General features: G+C 35.4%; 1 protein-coding gene across 1 annotated transcript; it reads right to left on the bottom strand.

The window, feature by feature from the left end:
* Positions 1-2360: 2360 nt before the first annotated feature.
* On the bottom strand, positions 2361-14275 carry LOC144450534 (KIF-binding protein-like). The gene is made up of 16 exons (XM_078141179.1): positions 14201-14275; positions 12983-13100; positions 12200-12429; positions 12012-12076; positions 11290-11413; positions 10495-10636; positions 9773-9923; positions 8484-8796; positions 7910-8008; positions 6959-7131; positions 6441-6521; positions 5784-5821; positions 4875-4968; positions 3960-4016; positions 3312-3378; positions 2361-2435 (listed from the first exon to the last, which is right to left on the bottom strand). Exons 1-16 carry the CDS (start codon positions 14273-14275, stop codon positions 2361-2363), a joined length of 1902 nt encoding a protein of 633 aa, XP_077997305.1.
* Between the last annotated feature and the right edge of the window lie 834 nt (positions 14276-15109).

Genomic DNA, 15109 nt, shown 5'->3' with positions numbered 1-15109 from the left:
TGATAGAATACTTACACCCTATTAAGTTCGTCTTTGACGTTAACCACATAACAGTAAAAGGTGATAACATTCGCCCCTTTCATAGAGCCCATTCAGTGTTCACTGACTTTGATACAATCACACAGAAACCGATAAGAATCTGCAGACTCATTCTACACTTTCAGATAGCAAGATTTCCATTCCTTGCTACATTTTGTCTAAATGAAAAAAGATCATTTAAACATCCTGCAACTAGAAGCAAACATGCAAGCACCAATGCTTTGATGTCTGTATTTGAGTCTGCAGAGTGGCAAGTTCATTTCATATACACGAAATGTTGCAAGACACTGTATCATTAAATCTTGCTATCTTAAAGTGTTATTGGTTTCTGTGTGGATGTATCCAGTGAACACTTAACATGGAACAGGTTGTATGTACATTCTGGTATCTCTAAAACTGTCCCTTTGGAGCTAAAAACACAATTTCAAAAAATGTCCCAGTTGCTGCTAGTACAGCCTTAACCCAAAGGAGTACAATAAGTAATGAAAGGCTGGACATTACTGCCAGATGTAATTCTGTGTGTTAAACATCAAAGACAAAAAAATCAAAGTGTTTTTTTTCCCTATAATTCACAATTATCATTGAAGAAACTGTAGTTTCTTTATTCAATTATGTAGACTTAAAATTTGTCTGCCTACAGAGCAAATGCCATGCTTAGATTGCTGGCACTGTAATATTCAATGAAATCTACAATACTTTGGAAGACTGTAAAGGCTCGGTTCGTCATTTCTGTCATAATTATCACAAGGAGTTCTACAATGTGTCACTGAAATACTGATAACTTTCCATACAGAGTATCGTCCATATGCAAATAGCAACCATACAATGTATCATTCATATGCAAATGTCATAACTATACAAAGTATCATCAATATGCAAATGATATGACCACTGAAATGTATCATCTGTATGCAGATGACTTAATGATACAAAGTATCATCAGTATGCAAATGACACGATCATTTTTAAATATACCATGAATATGCAAATGATATAATTATACAAAGTATCAATATGCAAATTGCATGACATACAAAGTATCATCAATATGCAAATGACATAACCATGCAATTGCATGCACATTACATAACTATGGCAACATATCCTGAATATGCATATTCTATAATAAACATGCAGATATATCATGGATATGCAACTGACAGCATAATCACAACATTTCTCTTGTGAGTAACACTTCACTGGAAACAAGTCAACACTGACATACAACTATGGCAACTCACATATTGACAAGCCAACACTAAGTGATACAAACTAAATTATTTTTGTAACATGCTGACATAAGCTATCAATGGACATTGAAACAGATGTAATTACACTCACAGTAGGGTGGTGTCTCTGATAGCAAGTTTTCTCATGTGATGGCACATTCAATCCCATTCATTGTTTACACTATCTTTATTACATGGTGATTATATCCACATAACCAAGGCACCACTATCACACACTGTAATCTATCACACGCAATAATGACAGTTTTAGTTTATATTGATCTTAGTTTTCCATAGTAATATTTGAAGATAAAAGCAGTTAGTCAACGTACTTATTAACGAGACAAGTGGGTTATGTCTCACTGAATGTTCTCATAAATGGTTGAAACAAAGTCAAATATTTTCATCACGTTAAATTGCCAGGCCAAATACTAAATAGCACAGTCATCTCATTCCTTTTGGCCAAATAAAAAAATGCGGTAGTTCCAATTAAATACATTTCAAAAAATGATAAAATACTCTATTTCACATAATTTTTCACATAAGTTTCATACTTAACTGGAGTTTAAAAAATTCACATAAGTTTCATACTTAACTGGAGTTTAAAAAATCTTCTTTTAGAAATCATCCAACCTTTATTTCAGCTTTTGTGTTAGTGTTTGAAAATATCTTTCTCTGATTAATATTTTTTCAAAAAAAGGTGAGCTTTGGCAAAGAAAATATAAGGTAGGTTAATGAAACCCAACCATTGTTTATTATTAGGCCTTATCACTAGTTATTATTTGTTATCACTGGTTATCATTGGTTATCATCTGATATCACTGTTATCACTGGTTACCATCTATTATTACTGTCATCATCTATTATCATTGGTTATCACTGGTTATCATTTGTTATCACTGGCTATCATTGGTTATCATCTGTTATCATTGGTTATCAGCAGTTATCACTGGTCATCATCTATTATCATTGGTTATCACTATCATTTGTTATCACTGGCTATCATCTGTTATCATCTGTTATCATTGGTTATCAGCAGTTATCACTGGTTATCATCCATTATCATTGGATATTATTGGTTATCATCTGTTATCATGATGTTGCTTTGATCTGTTCCATCTTGAGAGGCAGTAATGTAACCATTTCTTTACAAATCTCATACTCAGCCTGAAATGAAAAGAGAAAACCATTCTCCAGTTAGAAAACTTACAGTTTGCTTTAACACAAGGACACCTGGGCTCTACACAAGTGGTGACCATATTTGAATTTCGAATTCACTTTGGATAAAAACTTTTAAAAAAGACATGAAGAAGGTTCACCTGGGAAAAAAGTCTTTTTTTAGTAAATCATCAAACTTCTGCTCTGAAACTAAATTTTGTTTGAGCATCCCTATACAATGTATACTGGGTAGGTTTCTGTAGCATGAGACCCAAGGTGCACATAGACAAATGCTGTGCTTTAACTAATGATATTTCATTAAAATATCCACTGCTCACTCTCTTGAGGAGAATACAAAACATATTTCAAAGTCCAACCACCTGCTCTCACCACTACTAAGTGTATATGCTTATTATGGTGGTAAGGGTTATAGGACCATGAAAGTCTTTCATCTATCACAACACATTGCAACAATCAATTTTGAAAGTCCGTTTCTTACATGTCCTAGTATTCCTACCACAGTTTCGTTCTCCTCAGGGAAATACAGAAGACATATTTTAATACCTAGGCACCTACACTAACACTACATTTTGTACAGTAACTGAATCACACATGAAATATAAAGTATGTGAATCAGCCAAATAGTATTGGATTTAAAAATCCACCTTTTCCCTTCAAGTTTGAATAGACGTTTTGACAGTCCCTGGGGGGTAAAGGAAAAAGGTACCAGAAATGAAGGCCAGATAGTTGATTGTTGAGCATGTCATATCGGATGTGAAATATTTCCCAGAATGCATTGCTCTGACTGAGACACAGATCTGGTGTAGAAAACTTTGGATTACAAAGGTATTGGATAAACAGACTACTCAGAGGACAAATACTAACCTTGACTTCAGCAAGACTTTCTGGATACTTATCACAATACTCTACGAGAAACTGATATCTTTCCAAGCTGTAAAACATACAAAAGAAAGTGTGAATGCAAATCATTTGACCCTACCCTAGTTGTAGAAGTTGCATAAAAAATAAACAACATGTTTTCCATTTTGAAGCCGTTTTATGAAAATGAAAGCAATGTTAGGTACGATTTCTGTTGAGCCAGACTATAAAATGTAGCAATACTATGAGTAAGCATTACAGAATCAAGCCATTAGCTACGGAAGTGGGGTTTCTTATCTTTCTTATCACAGAATAATGTTTGTTGGCAATATTTACAAATGTGATAAAGCACTATTACATAACATATCAGGCAAAGCTAAGCTCAATATCTAAGTGTGAAGCCCCTAATGTCATATCAGTTGTTATCAGTTTTACTGACCCATTATCAGTGACATTGCAAATAGCTTTAGAGATGCAAACAATTTTTATGACACCCGACTTACTGGCTCACCAAGTCGGGAAAGTTGCACTTGAACTGCTAATGTAAAGAATTCGTCATGGACAACACTTTACTTCAGACTCCATAGTTTCAATAGAATTAGTGTCAGTCATAGAAAATACAGCATCAGCAATATTGGCATGCATGTATCTTACCTGTCTTGGATGTTTTCTAATTTCTTCCTGACATCAGCCACGATATATTTAGAATGTCTATGCGAAAAAAAGGTAAGATTCTTGGTAAGGGCAGCACATGTAAGTATTTACCAATGTAAACTGAATGCCTTCCATAAGGACAAACTGATGAATGCCTTCTGTAAGGATAAACTGATGAATGCCTTCCATAAGGACAAACTGATGAATGCCTTCTGTAAGGACAAACTGATGAATGCCTTCCATAAAGACAAACCCATGCCATTCTATTGTTTTGTTAGATGTGTAGCAAGTTTAGTTAGAACTGATAGGCGTTTTTGAGAAATTGTGTCCACAGACATATATATACACAGACACACAGACAGACTAACAGACAAAAGCATTGCATAACCTTCCCTTATGGAGGGTAATAATCTGTGTGAATGCTCCGGCTATTTCACTGGAGTTATGGTCTGTGCAAGTTTTACAGGATTTCTTTCCTCTGTTACTGGGGTTCACAACTCTTTTATAGTACCTGTAATAACACTTTTCCTCATGCTAGAGGGTCAAAATATAACGTGAAGGTTGGCTTATTCTCATGCCTATAGTAATGCATGTGAAGAATACAGAGTTGAAGTTATGGTTTCAACCAAGAAATTCTTGGTACATGTAATGGCATTTTACCCAGCTAGCAGATCAAATATAACCAGCAGGTCTCATGCACACCTAGATTTGTATAGTAATGTATGTGTAGCACATGTAGTTGAAGTGATGGTGTCAACCAACATGTAAACATTTTACTCTTTTTTTTTTAATTTCTTGTTTCGTTAACTGACTATTCAGGTAGGTGTGTTGATGAGAAACACAGGAATAACAACAGCCACCCTTAAGACTCATTTTAATCAATCAAATGAACAAATAAATTGTAAATAAACTCACAGTCTTCCCATACAGAAGTGGGCAACCAATACTGGTCTAACCAAGTCTTCCTCCATCTTCTCTGGCATTTGACCATCTGGACTTCTTAAAGAATCTGAAAACAAAGATTTTGCATTTTATTCACACCAAAAGAAGCTGTTACTGCAAAGTTTACCCAATACCCATAATTTTTGGTACCTGAGAGAGTTATTCACCTCATGCTAGAGGGTCAAAATAGAACAAGAAGGTTGACTTATTTTCATGCGCACCTACATGTAATGCATGTGAAGTGCATGAAGCAGAAGTTATGGTGTCGACCAAGAAATCAAATGTTCGTATTTTTATAGTGTGCATAGACAGTAATATTTTATTTCAGGTACCGGGAATTCAAACCAATTTTGATTAACTCCAAACCATCTAATATAAATCACCTCTTGAATCAACAACACCTCTCATCTCTTCATTTTGGAGTAAGCCATGTTTTAAGTTTATAAAATAATGTTAATAATTGTTCAATTTAGTATTATTATATTGTGCTTTCTCACACTGTGCTCAAAACACTTTACAATTATTACTCCTGGCTCGGATCTATACCAGCACAACGGCCCTTTACACTTCCTCAACTCCCTGGGGAACATACAATCCATTGCAGCCTCGGTAATCACATAGGATTAAAGCATTCATATAGTAACCTCTATCCTACCAGGTCCCCAATTATACAGCTGGGTTAACTAAGGCATACTCGAAGATCAACTCTTTTTCAAAGACTTTAGCCAGTCAGAACCAAATTGTACAGCAGCAACGCTCAAACTCACAATTTGCAGATTTCAAGCTGGGAACTTGAACCATTTGCTAATCACAAAGTTTCCACAGGAAATAATAATTTGGCTAGAGCACAGAGATGATTATATCATACTATTATTCACTTACCAATAAACATTTGATATGTCTTTATACTCTGACCAATCCTGAAATGAAATAAAATCATTACATGTACTTCCTGTAATTTTGTGTGCAATATGAGCATGTTTGAATGTACAGTGTATGTATGTATGTATGTATGTATGTATGTATGTATGTATGTATGCATGCATGTATGCATGTATGTATGTATGTATGTGTGTATGTATGTGTGTATGTATGTGTGTATGTATGTATGTATGTATGTATGTATGTATGTATGTATGTATGTATGCATGCATGTGTGTATGTATGTATGTATGTATGTATGTGTGTATGTATGTGTGTATGTATGTGTGTATGTATGTATGTATGTATGTATGTATGTATGTATGTATGTATGTATGTATGTATGCATGCATGTGTGTGTGCATGTGTGTATAACTAAAGAAGAGAAAAACATAAGAGTGTACTAGAATAATCAACTAAATTAAAGCAACAAGACAGTACACATTTGGAAGTGAAACAAAGCTTTTGTGATCAACATGTGGTACACAGTAGCTGTTAGTTTATACTTATCCATTTCTACAAAAACACATTGTCACTGTGATACATTCTTTACTCTCCTCACAATGAACACTAAGTTACATCTGTCTGTAATATACAAATACACGTATATGTACTTACAAGCTATTAATTTTACTGATAGCATGTGGTGTGATTCTGTCTTGTTCTTCTGTTAATATAATCTTCAAATCCACCATTTCACTGATAGTGAGAAGAAAATGTCACAACAAATTAGCTATACAGGGACTTATACGATTCACAATATTTTTACCATGTTGCTTTCTTACAATCAGTTGTGATTGGCTAAGATCATGTCACATGGTATTTTCTAGTTTCCCCATAGTGACCTCAATTTGCATACAGTGGGAACTATACATCAGACATTACCACTCTATTATACACCTTTGTTGGTTTCCTATATCATAGTTGTCAAAATAAATTTCAAAATCACTGTATAGTAACACAGTGAATACAAATTTTGTTTATCTAATTTTAGCTGAGCATTGAATTCTTTCCTTAGCTCTCTTCATACAAGCAAAGTCAACGCTATTCAAGCAGATTCTTGTTTGTAAGAACGTAGAGTGTGACTCGGTGTGTATGGCTTGAGAAGATTGCAAATATTAAAAGTAATACCTCACCTGTAGGCTTCAGCGATCTCAAATTGTAATTGTCGACAATACTGCAAGAAGTGTTGTGGATTCAAGTCTTCTAGGATATTTTGAAGTATATCAACTCGTCTTTTATGCATTTTACATCGTCTGTCTGTGTCACTTTCAAAAAATGCTAAAAGCTTGAAAAGTTGGCTGTGATCCTGTACGAAGAAGACATATATTATAATTATTATAATAATGTATACTTAATGGAACCTTTATCAATCCCAAATTAAATTCGGAAATTCAAATATGGTCGCCACTTGTGCAGTGCTCAAGTGCCCTAGTGTTTAAAGCAGGAGGAAACCGAAGTACCCGGGGAAAACGTGTGTTGTTTGGTAGCATTAAACTAAGCATCATCAATGAAGATAAGACACTCCAGAACAGATACATTCATATAACATGTACCTTTGGACAGATTATAAACAAGGGTGGGAGTGTGGGGAGGGTCGGAGTGATTGTGGGGGATGGGAGTTGTATAGGGATATCCTGCCTAAAAGGGTTACTTTTTTAATGAAAAATTCTGTAAAATGGATTCACTGTTCAATCTGAAAAATTCTTAAACATGGGGCCAATGAAGTGGTTACCCTTCCTGCATTTATGAAATGTCTGCAATTCATGAGTAAAATATAACATTGCCTTCAAAGAATCAAACAAACTGTACCTGTCGAGTGTCTAATATGGCTTTTGTAAATATATAGATCGTTGTATTCCCAGGTACTATGCATAGCACACCAACAGCCAAATAATACTATTTGTTTATGTTTAGCATACTTATAGGTCCCATTTGCATTAAAAATATCCCAGAAGAGGGTTGGTGTTTTAGAACCTGGGTTTTGCCATTGTCTACAATTTATCTTACGAGTACCTCTCACCTAGGAGTAATACACTTAGAAGAAAGGGAAATACTTCAGATACACAATATCTGAGTTAACTAACCTGTATAATACTGATTTGATCAGTAACAAAGCCATCAATGACATAATATTCTTTGGATTCCAAGATCCACTTCTGACCAGCCAGGAAAACCTGTCTTGCCTAGAAAACAACAAAAACATCTGATAACACATGCTAGTGAGGGTATCATTAAGATATATTGTTTGCTAAAAGTGCTGAAACTGTCCAATTTAGATTTTAATAAACACCATATTCTAGTAATCAGAAAGACAAAAGATCATGTACTCTGTACAGTATCCGTGGCTCCGAATCTCAAAATTTCTCTTCACACTCTCTAGCTCTATAAGAAATCATGAACCAAACGTTGTTCATGCAATTGAGTAAACCCCCAACTGTTAGAATGATGTAAACAATGTATAAGTAGCATCCTGATTTGACAAATGTTCCATATTTGGACATTATGTAACTGCCCCTAATAGACACTAACTTATTAGTCTTCAGAAGAAGCTTTTGGACCAGAAGTGATAGTCTAGTACTCTGAATTCCCTTGAAAAAAAAATCACTATTTCCATCATTTCTAGTATACATGACATAATTTATATCACCTTAAACTCACCTCTTGGAAATTCTTGACTAATTTGTCAGTGACTTGGTTTTCTACAGCAGTTAATTCTAAAGATTCAAACCTCAGCTCACATTTATTAAGATCGGTCACTGTCTCTACATTTGCAGGATCTGACGCTGTCTCAACATTTTGAGATGATTTTTCCTCCTCCTTCTCCTCCACTTTCTCCTCTTTATTTAGGTCATCATCTGGCTTACTATTATCACTATGACTACATGCTCCTTGGCGTTCATCTTCACATTCTTGAAGGAGTTCTTCTCGTCTTTGAATGTCTTCCTCATCATCATCTCTCAGCATGTACTCTCTGCACGGATGAAAACAATAAAATGATTAAATTTAAACTCAAATGTTTGAATCTAACTTTTCTAAGGTTGCAAGTTAAAGTGCATGTCTGCAAGTCGCATCTCTGTTTTTTATTACTACTGGGACAAAAGTACTCTTTCCAGGAACTTAGTGGATAGTTTAATTTGGACATCTATAGTATACAGCACATGGAACAGTGCGGATTCCAGGCTACAAATAGCCATGCTATACTGTAGAACAGGACAGTATGGATTCCAGGCTACAAATAGCCATGCTATACTGTAGAACAGGACAGTATGGATTCCGGGCTACATATAGCCATGCTATAATGTAGAACAGGACAGTATGGATTCCAGGCTACAAATAGCCATGCTATACTGTAAAACAGGACAGTATGGATTCCAAGCTACAATAACCATGCTATACTGTAGAACAGGACAGTATGGATTCCAGGCTACAAATAGCAATGCTATACTGTAGAACAGGACAGTATGGATTCCAGGCTACAAATAGCCATGCTATACTGTAGAACAGGACAGTATGGATTCCATGCTATACTGTAGAACAGGACAGCATGGATTCAAAGCTACAAATAGCCATGCTATAGTGTAGAACAGAACAGTATTGACTCAAGACTACAACATATCCTGCAATAGTCAAATACAACATTTTCAAGGGATTTGATTATCACTGAAAATCGACATTAGCTGTATTTCCTGGATCCATTCTCACAAGCCAGAGCACACATTTCACCTGATGCAACAAAATATAAAGCCTTTTTGGATGGTGCCATAAATAGGCCTGTGGTTTATGACAATGCCTGGACCTAATTTTCACCTATTTAGGAAGGTGTGCATAGAATCTATGAATAAAAAGTATTTTCAAGGAATTTTATCCTAACACAAAACCACACCAAAATATAAACAACGAAGTGAAAATTTAGTATTTCACTAAGAGTAATATATAATAGTACGAACTTTGATGCTTGTAGTAAGACAATACAATATTTTGTCCAACATCTTGCTATGTCAGCTTTCCTCCATGGAATGGGGTCTTCCTCCTCCTCTTCACTTGCATCTCTCTCATGATGTTTATCTAGCGCCTCCTGAAATATGTGACTTGAACTTGCTGCAATGTATGAATACATTTACGTTAAACTATATGTGAAATGAGGTGATGACAGTTTTGATTGATCAATTAATCTTGATATGTCCAACTTGCATTTGTAATAATCAATCAATCAATCAATCAATCAATCAGTCAATCAATCAAATTTATACAGAATCAAACTCCACAACACTGTTCATTTCTGCAACACTTAAAGGTTAGACCACACTTTATGTTTTGCTACACAGATGGGTTTACAGCCTTGCTTTGAAATAGTTCAGTCTTGAGGAGTAGACTTGATTTGTTCCATGACTGCATTTCATATCTTCTATGCTAAATCTTGGCATTTATGTACGTCAAGCTTCTTTGCACTATCTGCTGGGAATTGATCTTCTCCTTGCAGACTCCATTTATAACAGTTTGTTTGATTGGGGCACAATGGTGGTTTAATTAAAGTCAACTGATTTTCAGCCAATCAGAAACAGTGGTAGTGATAAGGCTAGAACCTACCAGATTCCAGAATGAACATTCTAAAGATCCCTGATGACTTTTCACTTGCTCAAGTAGAGTTATTAAATTTCATTTAACTTACCTAGACAATGTCTTGATTGACGGTAATTATCTGCCGTCAGATAAAACTGTGACAATGTTGCACAATTTGTTGCCCAGTCAACGGGATCATACTGTTTGGTTTCTAACTGTCGTTTTAACGTTGTGTAGCAGTAGATGGCAGACTAAACAACAGAAAACAAACTCAGTAAGGGGCGAGATCAATAGTTAAATGTAGGATAAAAAAAACAATTCTTTTATTTTGAGGATGGGGGTGGGGGAGGGGGTTGAACTATTTTAGTTCTCATCTCGCAAAAAGAATTTTGCTAAATGTAATCTGTTTTGTACCCCTGAATAAAAATATTTCTAAAATAAGTTGTCAAATTGATGGAAAATGTTTCACTACATATATAGTAAATGCATGACACTACAATAAATTAAAGTGTCAATAAAAGACCATTTTTTTCACTACAGATTCGCTTTATATTCATGGTACTACATACTGATTTGAAATTGATTGACATGCTGTCTAAAACAATTATCAGATGGCCATGGGGGGGGGGGGGAGTAAAGTTTAGAACACAATAGTGAACGTTATTTTGGCACACACACCTCCATATAATAGTAATTGAATACTAATACAAGCAGTTGACAACACATTTAACGAAAGTTTCCTATCAAGGCCAGTGCATCACTTCCACCGCAGTTCTGAATGATGACAGCTCTGTACTGATAGTAAAAGTGAATGAAACCAACACATTTTATCTCTTTCAACATCCACATTTTTATTACAACATAGTGAATTCGTAAGGTATCCTTTCCCCTGAAAGTTTCTTACCAAGTCTTTGTGGTCCAGTTTACCATGGATCTGTGCCAGATAATATAATGTCAGTGTGTGTATCTCTTCAAACTGTGTTTGTCTTTCATGCTCTGTAAGACTATTTTCTTCTTGATGAAATAATCTACCAATAAAGGAAACACAAATACAATGATTAACTATCTACTAAAATAGATGAAGGTTTCTGATCTTGAAAAAATGAAAAATCAATATTATTCTATCATTAAATACATTTGTCAGGTTGGTAAAACATACTGAAAAGATCTTGTATCATGACCAAGGGTTCTTATTACTTATGAGTAACGTTTCAGCTGTTCAGGTCGACAGGCTTTGTCAAACTGTTTGTTTGCTGGCTTTACCGCTTGGTCACTGTTGGCATAATGGCGATGATGTAATCGCAAAGATCATGTCCCCTCATCTATGTTCGTGGTGTTGCCCCCCTTGTCTATTAAAAGTATTATTTTATGCCTGTAAAAGCTGACATCAATTGATATAACTGCCTCAGCACTGTTTTGGCAAAGGTTCAAGAAGTGTGAAATTTAGCTATAATGAAATAAGCATCATTTGTGATGCCACCTATGGGAGTTTAGTGTTTTAGTTAAACATAAATAAATGTTCACTTGCTCATGGTAAACAGGAATTAGACAAGGTCCAGTGGTATTTTCTTGCAGGTTGTACTAAAAAAATCATTGCTTTCAAAAGAAACACAAACTTGAACTTACTCATGAATAGTGTGAGGAGCCTTGCCTACTTCATGCATAAACTGTTTGTAAAGTCTTTCAGATTCCTGTAGAAAAACAAAAACTGTATCAGTTACTACAGAAGTATGCATGATTATTCACATCAGTACAAGTGCCTACTAGTACTATTGGTATTTACACCACAATGCAAAACCGAATAGATCACTAACCTGTAAATAATGAAGTGCTTTTTGGTAGTCATTCCTTGCTGACCATAATATACCCAATTGATTGTATGTACTGAGGACAATACTGACACCCATTTCATTTAACTTGTCATTCTCTAAGGCTGATAACACTTTACTGAAATGTTCTTCTCCTGATGACGTTTCTTCTGTCTCCATGTAATTAACACCAAGTTGATACTCCAGAGCATTCACTATGAATTGTGTGCAGGAATCTGAGGATGGTAAAATGCATGGCTTGTCAAATTATGAGTGGCAGTCAATATGTTTGGATATCCATCAGGAATGAGTCATTTTAACCCATCCACCATCACCAATCTGTAGAAGAAGTCCCCCATACTTTTTTCATTCAGTGTAGAACATACATGTACATATACAAACGACATAAGGGGCACTGCCACTATCAGTCAGAGATGAGTACAATGTATTAATTAACAAAACACTTATTTCATGCAGGAGCATTTTCTGGTTGAATGAATAAATATTTGGAGAATAATTAATTGTAACTGCCTGAGCATCATTCAAGAAAAAAATGGGGAAAGTATGACAATTCTGTTTGTACACAACTAAGTACAAGTTGGGAGGAAAAGGATAGACACTTTTCAGTGAATATACTGCTGGTTGTAACTTGTATGACAGAATTATACTCCAGTTACAGGTAGAGCAGGTTTAAGTCACATGACAGTATGTAAATTTGTAATAATCACACTTCTACATGTAGTACATGTACATGTACATGATAAGCATAATGTACACTAGTAGTGTTACCTTCATTTTGTTCATTGTCATTCACATATGACTGTATCTTTGTTTTCAATTCCTCTAAAATCTCCCTGGCTGCATATTTAGACTTATATGGTTCTGTTTCAGGATCATTTTTGGATTCCTATAAAAGATGAAATGAAGAAAATGAATTCACAGGATTTCATATACAGTGACTCCATCTCTATAATGCAGTGTTAAAAAATACTTTAGTACTGTATATATCTGTTCTATATTATAATCACGTCATGTGTGCTTACAAATAATTTTTCTATATATATGTTTATGACGTTTATGTATGTATGTATGTATGTATGTATGTATGTATGTATGTATGCATGCATGCATGTATGTATGTATGTATGTATGTATGTATGTATGTATGTATGTATGTATGTATGTATGTATGTATGTTTGTACCCTGATTCTCTCCAGTCAGGCATTGGAGAGATATTCTCTATTGATTTTTTTGTCATTACTTTTTGGCTTGTATTTATGGGACAATAAATAATTATTAATAATAATAAATACATATATATATAATGTGTGTGTGTGTGTGTGTGAAAGAGAGAGCAGTAATACACGAGACCCAAGGACGTTAAAAGCTGTCACCATCGTCAAAACAAAACCATGAATGATTGAGCGGAGATCTATGTATGCAAGTTGCAACACAACATTCCTATAGGAGCCAAAGTTCTCTTGCTATGCTGACAAATGTATCGATGTGCATGGTTGAGTTACTTGACGAGACTCAAAGCTAACTGTTCTCTTTTCATTCTCACTGGCATGTATATTTATTCCTGCTACGTGTAATTGGTGAAAGAATACATTGTCAGCAACTATTCTGCAACAAGCAGGCGCGTTTGGAAATGACTACATGTACGCACAAGCTTGCATATTCTAATTTCAATACAATTATACTATCATGGTTTCTGAAGTACCGTATTCAGTCACCGAAAGTCACAGACCGCTCTAGTCCAAGGAATTCGGACTTGAGTTTCGTACGGACTACGGAGTCAACTACATTTGGTCGGTATGACTCCACTGCCTGGTCCGAAGACCCGAGTGTACATGTCGAGTAAAACTTTAGCTGACGTTTCCATGACAAAAACAACACCGTAACGATCATATACTGTGTGTTACATAAGAAATTTAGGTGATCTTGCTAGCTGGTTGACATTGCGATTAAACTTTGATGACACACTTTCTGATTCAAAGACTTACTTCTATTAATTTCATAGCTTTCTCGTATTGTGTACATTCTTCTTTCAGCGCGTCCCAAACCATGGAGGTCGCCATTTTGTCTAACCTTGCAGCCTCGTCCAAGGGACAGTAAATGAGGTATTTGTTGTAAAATTGGATATGCGCGAAGTTGGTTTTAAATATTCACGTTAAATTTCACTTTTTGAAAGATAATGAGCCCATGTAAGATATTCTGATATGAAATATTCAAAAATCCGACCGCAATCCTAAAAAAAATGACTGTTTTCAGTCGCACTCCTTCGGATTTACTTCGAGTGTAATCGGGTATTTCCGATCCAACGGAGGCGACGCAGTTGCGTGACGTCATAGAGTGAAATTATAAACAATGGGAAGTCACCAGAGGCCCGGGGCCTGAGGTAGCTATGATTAAACTCGTCAACATGGGGAAACGAGGAATCGCCGCCGGTTGCAACAATACAAACGATAACAACGCCACTTTCTACAGTTTCCCTAAGTATTACATGTAAGACCTCTATGTAACGAATGGGCAAAACAAGTGAAGACGAAACGACAGTGAGTGATATTATTGGCAGGGTCCAATTCCAACTTCCAAGTAACATTCTGTGCAGCCAACACAGATTTCTCAGACTAGATGGATATGATGTCTTGTTAAAGATTCTTCAAACTTCTTCAAGCGACGGTGATCAAGATATAGCACCTACGGATTTTCCAAACCAGATATTTTCAAACGACCACCACTGCACATCATGGCAGCAAACACAGAGTACGAATAGGAGAGTTTGCCGGGAAGGAAACGAGTAAGTTATTGATTTCCCATTACTCTTTTTTCGAAATTATTAACGTTTTTTTTTTTTTTAGAATTGTAAACGTAAATTATGGAATAGATACCGTCCGAAGAAGCCGCGAGGC

This window comes from Glandiceps talaboti, chromosome 20, assembly GCF_964340395.1.
Source record: "Glandiceps talaboti chromosome 20, keGlaTala1.1, whole genome shotgun sequence".
NCBI lineage: Eukaryota > Metazoa > Hemichordata > Enteropneusta > Spengelidae > Glandiceps > Glandiceps talaboti.
Note: the sequence above shows the minus strand (reverse complement) of the source record. Positions and strands in the feature narration are given on the sequence as shown.